Here is a 14,168-nt window from a genome sequence, read left to right as displayed (position 1 = left end):
ACACCTGTTACTAGGCTTTTTATCTAAACAGTACCAGTGATAACACATTACACCCAGTGCTAGCCACAAAACTAAAGGAGCAATGCATATCCACACATTTGCAGAACACGTGTTATGTTTTCTGTCTGAATGAGTGCTACTAGTTGTATGTGAAGGATGTGTGACAGGAGCATGAACTATGAGTATAGCACTGTCAAAAGGATTTGTTTTGGCACCTCTTCTGTTTAATATCCATGCCATTGACCTACGTAGGATATTCCCAGAAAGGTGAAACTTGTACAACACACAGCCAATATATGTATTTACATGGAAAGAATGTTCTGAGAGGACTACAAGTCACAACTGACAATCAATCGCAAAGTCTGTACTCCAACAGTGGCTCAAGATAAATGGACTGGATATACACCAAAGAACCAAAGAAACTGCTACACCTGCCTTAGATTGTGAAGGGCCCCTGTGAGTATGCAGAAGTGCTGCAACATGATGTGGCATGGACTCGACTAATGTCTGAAGTAGTGCTGGATGGAACTGACACCATGAATCCTGCAGGGCTGTCCATAAATCCATAAGAGTATGAGGGGGTGGAGATCTATTCTGAACAGCAAGCTGCAAGGCATCACAGATATGCTCAATAATGTTCATGTCTGGGGAGTTTGTTGGCCATCAGAAGTGTTTAAACTCAGAAGAGTGCTCCTGGAGCTACTCTGTAGCAATTCTGGACATATGGGCTGCCACACTGTCCAGCTGGAATTGCTCAAGTCTGTCAGAACGCACAATGGACATGAATGGATGCAGGTGATCAGACAGGATGCTTACATATGTGTCATCTGTCAAAGTCATATCTAGACATATCATGGATTCCATATCACTCCAACTGCACACAACCTGCATCATTACAGAAGCTCCAACAGCTTGAACAGCCCCTGCTGGCATGCAGGGTCCATAGATTCATGAGGTTGCCTCTATACCCATGCACGTCCATCTGCTCGATACAATTTTAAACAAGACTCGTCCGACCAGGCAACATGTTTCCAGTCATGAGCAGTCCCTTGTCAGTGTTGATGGACCCAGGCGAGGCCTAAAGCTTTGTGTCATGCAGTCATCAAGGGTACACGAGCGGGCCTGGCTCTGAGAGCCCATATGGAAGATGTTTCATTGAATGGGTCACACACTGACACCTGTTAATGGCTCAGCATTGAAATCTGGAGCAATTTGTGGGAGGATTGCACTTATGGCACGTTGAATGTTTCTCTTCAGTTGTCATTGGTTGTTGCAGGATCTTTTCCAGATGCAGCTATGTCTGAAATTTGATGTTTTACTGGATTACTGATATTCCGGTATGCGCTTGAAATGGTCATACGGGAAAGTCCCCACTTCATCGCTACCTCAGTGATGCTGTGTCTTATCACTCATGTGCTGACTATAATGCCATGTCAGACTCACTTAAATCCTGATTCCCTCCATTGTTGCAGCAGTAACTGATCTAACAACTGTGCCAGACACTTGTTGTGTTATGTAAGCGTTGCTGACTGCAGCGCCATGTTCTGCCTGTTTACATGTCTCTGTACTTGAATATGCATGCCTATACCAGTGCCTTTGGTGCTTCAGTGTATATCCACATCTAAGTTAAAACACATTAGTGTTTTGAAGACACAGAGTGAATCTGCCAGATGTAATAGCACTAGGCTCATACAACTTCCCTTTGAAGATGCAAGTCAAATACCTGGGACTAGAGATGGTTCATTTGTGAACTAACAGGTCCAAAGGAATGGTTCATCAAGATGAACAGAACAAGTAAGGAATGAATTCTAAGGAACAGTCTTTCATAGTTCACTTCGGTCATGGCTTTCTACTTATAGTTCCCGGGAATGGGAAACGGTCGGTCTCGTTCCCGCAACAGCATGTCAGCTGGTCTCATTTCAGCCTTGGTCCTGTTTCCATCTGTCTCAGTCTCAGTCATGGCTTTCTACTTATAGTCCCTCGGAATGGGAAACATTGGTCTTGTTCCCAGAACAGACTTGGTCCCGTTCCCTTCTGTCTCAGTCTCAGTCATGGCTTTCTACTTATAGTCCCTCGGAATGGGAAACATTGGTCTTGTTCCCAGAACAGACTTGGTCCCGTTCCCTTCTGTCTCAGTCTCGGTCATGGCTTTGTACTTATAGTCCCTCGGAATGGGAAACATTGGTCTTGTTCCCAGAACAGACTTGGTCCCATTCCCTTCTGTCTCAGTCTCGGCCTCGCTTGGACAGATTCATCGTTCTTCGCGTGGACACTCATCACATTTCCAATGCCGACTGCTCATAGTTAGTTCAGTACATTTCGTTCACTGCACATGCCCATTCTAGATCTGTTTCAAACCGTTTTTGAACTCTGAACTTCTGGTTCTTTTCGTATTCTATTCAGCATCCATGACCAGTAATTAAAATGTATTTTATAATTACATAAATTACATAAAAATTATGTGCTATGTAATACATACATCTTTTCAGGTAACAAAACAGCTTATCAACTTACTTCACTATTTTGATGAACAGCAGAAGAAATATCTGTAAAAAGGCAAAGTTTTTTGTTGTTACACATGCAAAGGAAGTCAGCAGGGCACACATGAGTGGCCATTTTCTGTGTTTTTTTTTATCCAAGGTAAAAGAGCATGTTCATTGTTATGGAAGGCAGACCGACTTACAACTGAATGAAGCCCGCCCTCCATAATTGAGAGTCTGGTGTCACATTTTGTAAAGAAAATATGATAACTTCTACAACATTATTTCAGTGGTACAGGGTGGCACACCAAAAATCTGCCCCGAGTACTAGACTGCTCATTGTCACCCACCAATCATCATCTATTGTTTCAAAGCTATTGTCTGCATTAGCTTATTTCTTATTTCTTCAATGCCTAATTATTACATGTTTATCTATTCTGTGTGTAGCGGTCAACAAATCATGTGTAATTGGCAAGCAGTCTGTACTCAGAGCTGGTTTTTCGTGCACCACCTTACATTATTTCACTGTGATCAGCCACATAATGCTACAGTTGCCTAAACGAGAGGTTTTACAGAATCACAAAAATTACAAGTGTGTGAGAATTCTGTTATGAATAAAAATTCTGTACTTGAGGGGAGAGGCAAGTGCCCCTTTGTGGCACCTTCCATCTACCAAACACAAATGAATGGTGAATGAGTAAAAATGAACGGTTCCCAAAAAAAGGGTGATCACCAGTGAACTAATTGCCAAGGATGAATGAGTTTGCCCATCCCTACCTTGGCGAAGAAGTATGAGATGGCTGTCAGTATAAACAGAGCTATGAGAGGATGCAAGTGAGGCTTGAACATCAGTACAGTACTAACACTTTACTGTACATGGTATGTTCAGTTATTGATTATGGGAGTGCTTGTTGTGAGTCTGCAACTGATGGTCTACAGAATTAATCAATGCAAATATAAAGCACTGAGAACTTTTTGATGAGCAATGTGCTCCACCCCTTCCAGTGAATTCCTGGTTGAAGCACAAGAACCTCCAATCTATCTATGCCAGCAGTATCTCTGCGCCAAATTCTTTCTTAAAAGGAACCGGTAAGAATCCAGCAAAGTGAAACCTTTCACCTCAGATGTAACCATAAAGTGCTTTACCAGATGTTTCTGGATTACTAGAACGTCTTCCACTAGTTCAAGGATATGTAGATTCTTGGGAGATTTAATGGAAGATCACTTAGTCAGAGAAGCTGCTGTGACATGGCATACCAACTGGACTGCAATCCGTAGTATGGGCTACTGATATGCCCTCCACAGATGCATGGCAGAAGACCAGTAACAGGAATGGAAGAAAGCAACAACATACAGAGGAAGGACGTACACATCATCTCTTCCATTGGTCATTTATTCCGTGAAATCTGATACAAATTCAATGCCTAGGCCCTTCGCCTCTATAATAGCTAGTCTCAGATTTAACCATGGATGTTTCTGTAAAACTCTTCACAGGATGGGCATCATGGAGCCACCCTCCTGCTCTTGTGGAGTATAAGAGGACACAGGTAATCTTTTCCTTGGGTGCCCCAGACTATGTGGAAGTACGACAATCATTTTACAAGAACTTGTGAAGCTTGGCCACCCATTGCCAACCGGTGTGATGGCTTTGTTAGCTACATAGAATCATAGACTTTCCCTGCAGTGCACAAATTCATTGTTGCCACACATCTCTGCATCTGCAACAAACAGTTACTGACAATGATCTTCACAAAAGTGCTTTGTAAGATTTGATTTTACAGTGATTGTACAGTACTAGTCTGTCTGTAACTAATAGGATGTGCAGAAAAGTAATGATTTGGAATTATTTATGTGAAAGTATAGAAGCTTTTAAAATAAACCAACATTATTAACATTCCACATCTTTGTTCTTCATGTCTACATATTTGAAGCCCTGTGCTGCTAGAGAACTCTTCTCCATCAGCATGATAATGCTAGACAACAAACAAGTGCAATGATATCTGCAGCAAATTGACAGCTTGGGTTCACTGTTGTGTGTCATTCTCCATACAGTAATGACTTGGCCCCATATGATGTTCATCTATTTTCAGAACTTAAAGAATACCTTCAACGATTTCATTTTTACAGTGATGAAGGAGTGCAAGCAGAGGTGAGGCTGTGGCTCTGGCAATGAAGTCAGACATTCTACTTGATGGTATCAACAAATTGGCCTTTTGTTTGGAGGAATCTGTTTGTCACTGGGATGACTATGCTGAGAAATAAATATGTAGACATGAAAAATAAAGATGTAGAATGGCAATAACATTTGTTTTATTTAAAAAGCTTTGAGAATTTTCACATAAAATTTTTTCGATGGCATTACTTTCCAGCGTGCCTTAGTATGTAAGTGCACCCATGCAAACAAATAAATATTTGAACACTAATTTTCTATCAGTAACTGTATATTTTATGTAAGTATGAGCTGGCTGTATGCTGTAAGCTGAAGGCCAATAAATTAAATAAAGAAGTGTGCTGAATGGAATCCAATGAAACACTTGTGCCTACTCTGTCACCAGATTTGCAACAGATTGTCGCCTATTCGGCTTTATAGCATGTGGAAGCCTCCATCTTCCATGTTCTATCATTAGGTGTTGATGTCCAACACTGTGTTGCCTGGTCATGGTTTCACCATCATTCAATCACTCTCCATAAATACTCTCAACATCAACATGCAAACAGCGAAACAGCTCCGCCATTTCTGAGATGCTCGGTCCCAGGTGCCAGGCCGTAACAACCTGCCCTTGGTCAGAGTCATTTATGTCACTGGGTTTCCTCATTTTCAGCTCGTATTGCTGCTCGAATGATTCCCCATTTGTCTCTGCTCTGCTTAACTGAACAACATCCCAACAACACCATCAGATGGCATTGTCTTGCAGTGGGCAGTGGTCATAATGTTTTGGCTCATCAGTGTGTGACAGTCTTTGTAGTGAGAGTGCACTGTGTTTGGTCCATCATATGATGGGTCTCATAGCATTTGTTGCATGTCCTTCAATACTTAGATGTTAGAAGCCTTCAGTAGGAGAACTGCACAATTGCTGCTTCAGTCACTAAATAAGAAGCCACCATCTGATAAAGAAATGACTTTATTTAATGCATTTTGGGTATAATACATCCTCAGATTGTAATGAATGTCTTGGTGACCAGAAATATAAAGACAATAAATAACATACAAAGCTGTCATGGCAAACAACTGCATGATCTTCCATGACAGCTTTGTTTCTTAAATACTGTCTTTATTTATCTGATCACCAAGATGTTTATGACAATTTGAGAATTGGTTCTACCCAAAACACGTCAGATAAAGTCATTAGTTTATCAGATGGTGGCTTCTTATTTAGTGACCATTACAGCAACTGTGCAGTACTCTGTTGATTTGCAATATGGTAGCGTTTTTCCTGCATGAGTTTATGTTGCAATTACGAGCTCTCGATGTATTGATTATGGGGACTTGACTAAACACACTTCCATTTTGAATTAGTAGTGCCATCTTGTAAGATTCATTTTCCTTATCTGCTGGTGACACTATGCACAACACATACATCAGGCACATTGCAGCGAGCTCAGTCCCAGCAGTCCAGACAACGTAGGACTTTGCAATCTCCGTGACTCAGTGGCCAGGCCAGCAGAGGGCATCAACCATGCTCTGTCGGGCCACCAGAAAGCATACATGGTGACAATAGAGGTCGCTGACAAACTGCATCTCTTCATGTATCTCCTGTGTCATGTGCAGAAACTAGGCCCACAAGTGTCCATCCGTGACGCAACTATTTAGGCCAGTGTATGAGCTCAAGACAGCAGTTCTATTGCAGCCAGCAACCAGAAGACCTTCACCTATGTTAGGCCAAGGACTCAGCTGCTGCCATGAACAGCATTCCACCTCAATGGCCCTGGGACTTTAAGTGTTCAGCAAAGTGTCATTTGGGAAATGTATCATTTGTACTGTTGTTCCACTGACTGACAAGGCAGTATCAGTCTCACAATTTTCTGTCCGTTTCAGACTTATAAATTTCTGTTACTGTTGGACTGTTGATGCTTCAGCAAGTGAAGTACCTATATGAGATTTCATCAAGTGTTTGTTCTTTCTATAAACTGAAGTTGGTTGCAGACTTGTGTACTAAAACAGAGCTGAGGAAAGCTTTTTCCTGTTCAAGTTTAAGTTCTGAATATTGCTTAGTTTTGGTTTCTTAACGTGATTGACTGTCTCAAGCAATGTGTAATTTAATTATTTATTTTGTGAGCTTGGTGCTTTAAATTAATTTCTTTGTTGAAGAACTTTCATTTATTTTGTTTTTGGAGTCTTTTGTGCTAATCAGACTTACAGAAACTTCAGAGGCCTTGGAACAGTGTTTATGAATAAATTTGCGTGATTGTGATTACTTGCCTTATATTGTGGATGTATCCCTAGAATGGGACACATCACTGTGTTTAGTTTGTTTGATGTCTTTATTTTTAACTGTTCCTCAAACCATTGTTCTGTTGTTATTTAATGATCTCACATTTCACTGTAAAAGAACATTAGTCTTGTTTTATTGATGAGCGGAGGTTAGTTGGTAGGGATGTCATGACTGCCTTCTCTAATTTACATCTACATATACATCAATGCTCTGCAATCCAGATGGTGATGTGTGATGGAGGGTACTTCTGGTACCAATAACTGATCTCCCACTTTCCATGTAAAGAATGATTGTCTGTAAGCCTCTGTATTAGCTCTAATTTCTCAAATTTTCTAGTTGTAGTCATTCATGAGACGTATTTGGGAGGAAGTAATATGTTGCCCACCTCATCCCGGAAAGTACTCTCTTGAATTTTCAGTGGTAAAAGTCTCTGTGATGTGCAATGCCTGTCTGCCAATGGAGTTTATTGAGCATCTTTGTAATACTCTCACACCAACTAAATGATCCCATGATGAAATACACTGCTCGTCATAGGATCTTCTCTATCTTTTCTATCAGTCATACCTAAGGGTCCAAGAGTAATGAATAATACTCAAGGATCAGTCAAACAAGGGCTTTTTAAGCCACTTCTTTAGTGGATAAGTTATATTCCTGTAAGATTCTGCCTGTGAATCTGAGTCTGACGTACGCTTTTCCTACTATTTCTTGTGTATAGACATTCTGCTTAAGGTTGATCTGTACAGATAAATTCAATGATGATATAAGGAAGAAATTTTGTTGTAAAAGTAAGTTTGTCCTGGTGTTCTTGTGGTGAGATGAAAACTTACCATCCCAATTTTTATGTATCTCTGAACAATAAAATGCTTTGCTGAGACAGGAGGTAACTTGATTAAATTCATTTGTCTTTCTGAAAATTTGGTTGAAATATGGAGGAATCTACATCTGAGTAAATCATGCATATTGGGAAATAGAGACATGTTCATGTAATGTAAGCTATTTGTAATATATTTTGTTTGTTTCAAAAAGAGACAGACCATATTTTATGTTCTATTGGTCTCTTGTTTGGCTTTCACGTATTTTCCTGGCTTCACACTTATTTTCACTATTTTTTGGATCAGGTACTCCACTCTGCACAAAAGAGGAAATGACTCAAGAGGAAAGCAGTGTAAGAGCTATGCGGCAGGCAGTGTATAATGGAGATGTTGATGTGAGTACTCAGTTTTTCTTGGCGTTCATGGGTTAGGCAAATGTAAGTTAAGTTTTTTGCAAGTTGTGCTTCACATTCATGAATTCCATTTTGAGAATGAACAAAAGCTGCAATTTATCTTTATTCCTTTGAATAGGTTTGGCCAATGGCCATCATTTAACTGATGCGTTGTACTAGTATATAAATGTAATAAGCTAAAAATAATGAAATGAAATGCACCAAAAACATAAAGTTTTACAAAGGATCTTTGAAATTATATTTGATGTGTACCTGTACACAGACCAATATTAAAGTTTGCCAGATAATGGCCGCTGATGAAAACTATCTGCAGAACTAATTAATTATATAAAATATCAATGTCTAATGGTTCGCAAAATGTCATTAATGAATTATTAGGTGTTAATATGGTTTAAACTATTGAACCTTACCTGCTGGACAGTATGAACTGAATCCCCTGAAAACTGTATTCTTTGTTCTTATTTGTCTTACTCACATAACAGGTTGCAATGGAACAGACCTGTTTTTCAAAATTGCTGGTGCCAGACTCGATCACAACTAAGCTGAAAATCTAATTGTATGTGCGATGTGTAACAAAGCAGGTGAATCCTTTTCAGATGTTGTGTTTTTCGTGCCCCCAAAACTATTTTTATTTTTGTCAAATTCTCGGAGATCTCCAATAATATTTTCTAAGACACGCACAGTACTTAAAATCCCAAATATTGACCCAGGGCTTATCCAACTTAACTTTATAATCTGTTACATTCTTTCGGCTTGTCTAAAGACAATGCTAATTATGAAATATTAGAAATCTCAAACTTCATTATAATAATAATTTCTTAGGCTTTCCTTGTGATTTTATGACATCTCGTTGAATGAGGTGTACTGCCAGTGGTCTGTGTTTTTCTAACACAATATTTTGGCATCATACCTCGGCGTCTTCATCAGCTGCTTCCTGTGACTGAACGACAGGCTGACCATGACCCATATTTATGTCTGGACGGCGTCTGGTGTTCCCTACACCGTCCGGTCCTACTGCAACCATGTCGGTTGGTCACCGGATGTTCCGTCTTCCGTCCATACCCACTTCCACTGTTTTCCCCAGTGGTGGCCGTTTCATGGCATTCCCTACTAGGGCGCACTCCTCGCACTGTCGACAGGCTGTGTTTGCTGTTGGTGACCATTCCAACTTTCTCCAGTGCCCCTGTCATTCTCCTAGTCTTGTGTTTTCTTCCATTGTTTTTGTAATAGATCTAAGGCTAGATTCCACACCATGCTGAGTTGGTATCCAGCTTCCTGGTTTATCAAGTTCTCTGTCATCTTGATTTTGATCGATTCAGTGATGATGATATCCCAAAATTTTGGGGGTCTGAGATAAGATCCTGGTTTTATCATATATAATCGTGTGGTCAAGTCCCAAGCAATGTTCTACTATTGCCGATTTAGTGGCTTGTCGTAGCCTGGTATGCCTTTGGTGCTCTTTACATCTTATGTCCATGGTCCTGGTGGTTTAGCCAATTTAAGGCATACCGCACTCACATGGTATATGGTAGATAACAGGTTTTCTCAATCCTAGATCATCCTTAACCATTCCAAGAAGTGCCCTGATCTTGTTTAGTGGGCAGAACACACTCTTGATATTGTGCTTTTTCAGTATTCTGCTGATCTTAGCAGGTATAGGTCCTGCATATGGTAGAAAGGCTACCCTCCTGGTCTCTTCTTCTTGTTCTTCTCCCTCAGTATCAGTTCATCTGGAGGGATGTAGCGCCTTGTGGAAGTCCCCTGTTGAGTATCCGTTGTCTGCGAACACTTTATGTAGGTGTTGTAGCTCTGCTGCCAAGCTGTCTGAGTTGGACAGTGTTTTGGCCCAGTGAACAAGTGTTCTCAGAACCCCATTCTTCTGTGCCGGATGATGGCAGCTGTCAGCTTGTAGATATAAGTCGGTGTGTGTAGGTTTTCTATACACACTATACCTAATGTGCTGTCTGTCATCCTTTTCACAAGGACATCAAGGAAAGGAAGTTGACAATTATTTTCTAGTTACATTGTGAACTTAATGCTGGGGTGTCTCGAGTTCAGATGGTCAAGAAACTCGTGCAGTTTTTCCCAACCATGTAGCCAGATGACAAACGTGTCATCAATGTACCTAAAGAAACAGGTTGGCTTGTAGGCAGTGGTCATAAGTGCCTCATCCTTGAATCTCTCCATAAACAGATTTGCCACTACCAGAGACCAGGGATTACCTATCGCCACTCCTTCAGTCTGTTCATAAAATATCTACAAGTTGACAGCTGCCATCATCCAATACAGAAGAATGGGGTGCTGAGAACACTTGTTCACCAAGCCAAAACACTGTCCGACTGAGACAGCTTGGCAGTACAGCAAGTGTTTGCAGACAATGGATAGTCAACAGGGGACATCCACAAGGCACTACATCCCTCCAGATGAACTGATACTGAGGGAGAAGAACAAGAAGGAGAGACCAGGAGGGTAGCTTTCTACCACATGCGCCTATATCTGCTAAGATCAGCAGAATACTGAAAAAGCACAATATCAAGAGTGTGTTCTGCCCACCAAACAAGATCAGGGCGCTTCTTGGAATGGTTAAGGATGATCTGGGATTGAGAAAACTTGGTATCTATCATATACCATGTGAATGCAGTATGTCTCAGATTGGCCAAACCACCTGGACCAAGGACATAAGATGTAAAGAGCACCAAAGGCATACCAGGCTACGACAAGCCACTAAATCGGCAATAGTAGAACATTGCTTGGAACTTGAGCACACCATTATATATGATAAAACCAGGATCTTATCTCAGACCCCCAAAATTTTGGGATATCATCATCACTGAATCGATCAAAATCAAGATGACAGAGAACTTGATTAACCGGGAGGCTGGATACCAACTCAGCACGGCGTGGAACCTGGCTTTGGACCTATTACAAAAACAACAGAAGAAAACACAAGACTAGGAGAATGACAGGGCACTGGAGAAAGTCAGAACAGTCACCAACAGCAAACGCAGCCTGTCGACAGTGTGAGGAATGTGCCTGGTGGGCACGGACCTAGTAGGGTACACCATGAAACGTCTGCCACTGGGGAAAACAGCAGAAGTGGGCACGGACGGATGATGGAACATCCGGTGACCAATTGACAAGGTTGCAGCAGGAGTGGACAGCGTAGGGAACGCCAGACACCATCCAGACATAAATATGGGACACGGTCAGCCTGTCATTCAGTCACAGGAAGCACCCGATGAAGACGCCGAGGTACAACGTTGAAATATTGTGTTAGAAAAATGGAGACCACCTACTGTACACCTGATTCAATGAGAGGTCCATTATCATTGTTCATATGTAAACATATACCAACTGCCAACTTCCTGATAAAATTTTTAATTGTAATTTACGAAAATTTAGTGAATAACAATAACAAACCTCAGTTTAATTATTGTAAATTTACTAGCTTAAATTTATTGTACACTTATAAGAAGAAAATTTGAGTCAATCTGTGGTGAGTTTGAAAGTTGCAAGAACTATGTCAAAAAATATGGGATAGTGTACTGCAGACAATGTAATACAAATTACAATTTATAAAATGTACTGCATTTTATCTAAATTTCATGGCTGGGAGTTTGATAATTCAGTGAGTGCAATGATTAATTGGACAGAGAATGTGTAATTGTTGTCATGGACTGTGTCAAATTCCAATAATGATCATCATCTATTGTGACATTAGGATAATATTTCCTATTGACATTTACTGTGCATATTTTATTTGAACTGATATGATTATCTACTAAGAAGGACAGTGTAATGAGTGACTGGTACAATGGCTATATTAATTATTTACTTGCCATACATGAATAATTGTACTTAATTACATCTGTATTAGGTAAGTGCACTTGAATTATATTGGTTGATATCAGTGCACTGTGTGGATATCCGGTTATCTGTACTGTGATCATAAACAGTAGTTCATTCGACATCTGAGTGCAAGTAAACTGTCTGAACTGCTAATCTAGTATAGACTACATTATTGACAGTTGCTACATTAAGCACTATCCTCAAGCATTTGTTTTTATGCTTGGCGTGTTATGCTTTGCAAATACTTGCACCAGTTTGCAGTATGCAAACGGGATGTCTGGTTAAGTCATCCCTTATGATAAATTTCCACCGACCTGAGGTTCTGGCTACTTTTCCAAACTCTACCACTTTTCCTACACCTCTCCAGTCCTTATCCTTCATCCCTGTTCCTTCCCCTTCAACTCTTCTGCCAGAAGAAGAAGCCATTGTCTCTCAATCCTTGCGTGCGCAAAAACATTTTTTTAAATATGTGTGTTCTAATTCCACTTGGTGAGTAGATTTTTTATGTATCCAGTTACATGATATCTATCTATCTATCTATCTGAAGTTCTTGAGTTCTGTGGTGACTGGAGCACATATCCTCGCATGCAGAATACACGTAATAGAAACTTGAGTTAAATAATGAGAGTATGTCTGACATAGGTGTTAGTCATTAGATCTCAAAACCTGGACTGAGTATTTCATGACTGAGATCATCTTATAGAGATTGGTGTAGGAATAAACTGTAATGCTTTGAAACTTGGCTGTGTTGGTTACTGCATGTATGTGAGCAGTAACAACTTTTTTTCATAAAAATGATTTACTGCATGGCATTTACCGCATGCCACTATTCCATATTACATTACTGATCAAAAATATGCAATAAGTCACTTGACTTATCTTCATTCACCTTGCTGAACTGAATATGGTGCATCTTTCTGAAATCAAGACTGAGGCCATTTGCAGAAAACAATCAATAATACTTTTAAGAATATTGTTTAATATTTCTTCTGTTGCTGTTTGTAAGTTGGAATTGATTACAATGATTTCTCTCCACTTAGAAAAATTTCCTCGGTTTACATTTGTTGAAATAGTAAATATAGACTTCTGCATAATTTTTGTTAGATATGACATTAAATGCTGGTGGGCTATACTGCTGATTCCATAAAACCTCCATTTATGTATGAGGACATTTTGATTCACACAGTCAGTAGCCTTAGATAGGTCACAGAAAATACCACCCAGTGTTATTTTGTTATTTAAAGCTCATAAAATTTGGCGAGTGAATGTGTAAATGACATTCTCAGATAATCAACGCTTCTGAGTTCCAAAGGGTTGGCCTGCATCAACTTCTCAAAGATTTTGGAAAGTGATGTCAGTAGGGAAATGGGTGAGCTCTTATTGAAATTGATGGGTTTAACAATGGCATATTTCAAATATATCTGGAAAAATGATCAGAGTTAGTGATGCATTACATATTTCAGGAAAGAGAGGAGTTATTATGTGGAAACAAGTCTTTACTACTCTGTTGGAAACATCATAATATCAGGAAGAGCTCTTATTTTTGACAGAATATACAATTTTCTAAATTTCATAAGGGGAAGTGGGTAAATGTAATCAAATTTTATGGGAGTTGCTTTTTTTAACATGCTGCTTTGATTACTATCTTGAATTGCTTGGTCCTATATTTTGTAGTACAGTTAAGAAATGATTATTAAACATACCTGTTAGCTGTGACTGCTCTCCCATGCAAATCAATCATGATTTTATCATGTTCTTGTCAAATTATTGATTTCTGACATAATGTGCATGTTCCTTGATGTTTTAATATCTTTTCTTGGTAATTTTGTGCAGTTTTTGTAATGAGCAACTAGTGCAAAATCTTTACTTGCTCTTGCCAACAGATACACTTTCCTTTTGTTTCACAAGATATTATAATCCATCTACTGACCCATGACTTTTTACATGACTGTGTAAAGTCTTTTCTGATCAACTGATGAGGAAAGCTATTTTCATATATTGATAAGAATTTATCATGGAACAGATTAAATTTTATGTCAGCATTTGAGGAGCCCAGATGCAAAAGCTGTGAAATGAATTTTTTGTCAATTTTGAGTTGAGTTCTCTGCCATATAAATTTTTTCCAGCACCTATATGATGGAATAAGTTTCAGAGTGCAAAACCCACTATAAACCATAAAAG

The 14,168-nt window shown here is 39.6% G+C and overlaps 1 protein-coding gene across 1 annotated transcript in view; it reads left to right on the top strand.

Annotated features, from left to right (window-relative positions):
- Positions 1-14,168, top strand: part of LOC124605330 (serine/threonine-protein phosphatase 6 regulatory ankyrin repeat subunit B-like) — a 353,003-nt gene that overhangs the window by 50,623 nt on the left and 288,212 nt on the right. Inside the window, exon 2 of the mRNA XM_047136936.1 lies at positions 8,032-8,120. Coding sequence (XP_046992892.1) covers positions 8,058-8,120 — 63 coding nt within the window. The 5' untranslated portion in view covers positions 8,032-8,057. The remainder of the gene's footprint in view (positions 1-8,031; positions 8,121-14,168) is intronic.

Source organism: Schistocerca americana, chromosome 3 (genome assembly GCF_021461395.2).
Source record: "Schistocerca americana isolate TAMUIC-IGC-003095 chromosome 3, iqSchAmer2.1, whole genome shotgun sequence".
Lineage (NCBI taxonomy): Eukaryota > Metazoa > Arthropoda > Insecta > Orthoptera > Acrididae > Schistocerca > Schistocerca americana.
Note: the sequence above shows the minus strand (reverse complement) of the source record. Positions and strands in the feature narration are given on the sequence as shown.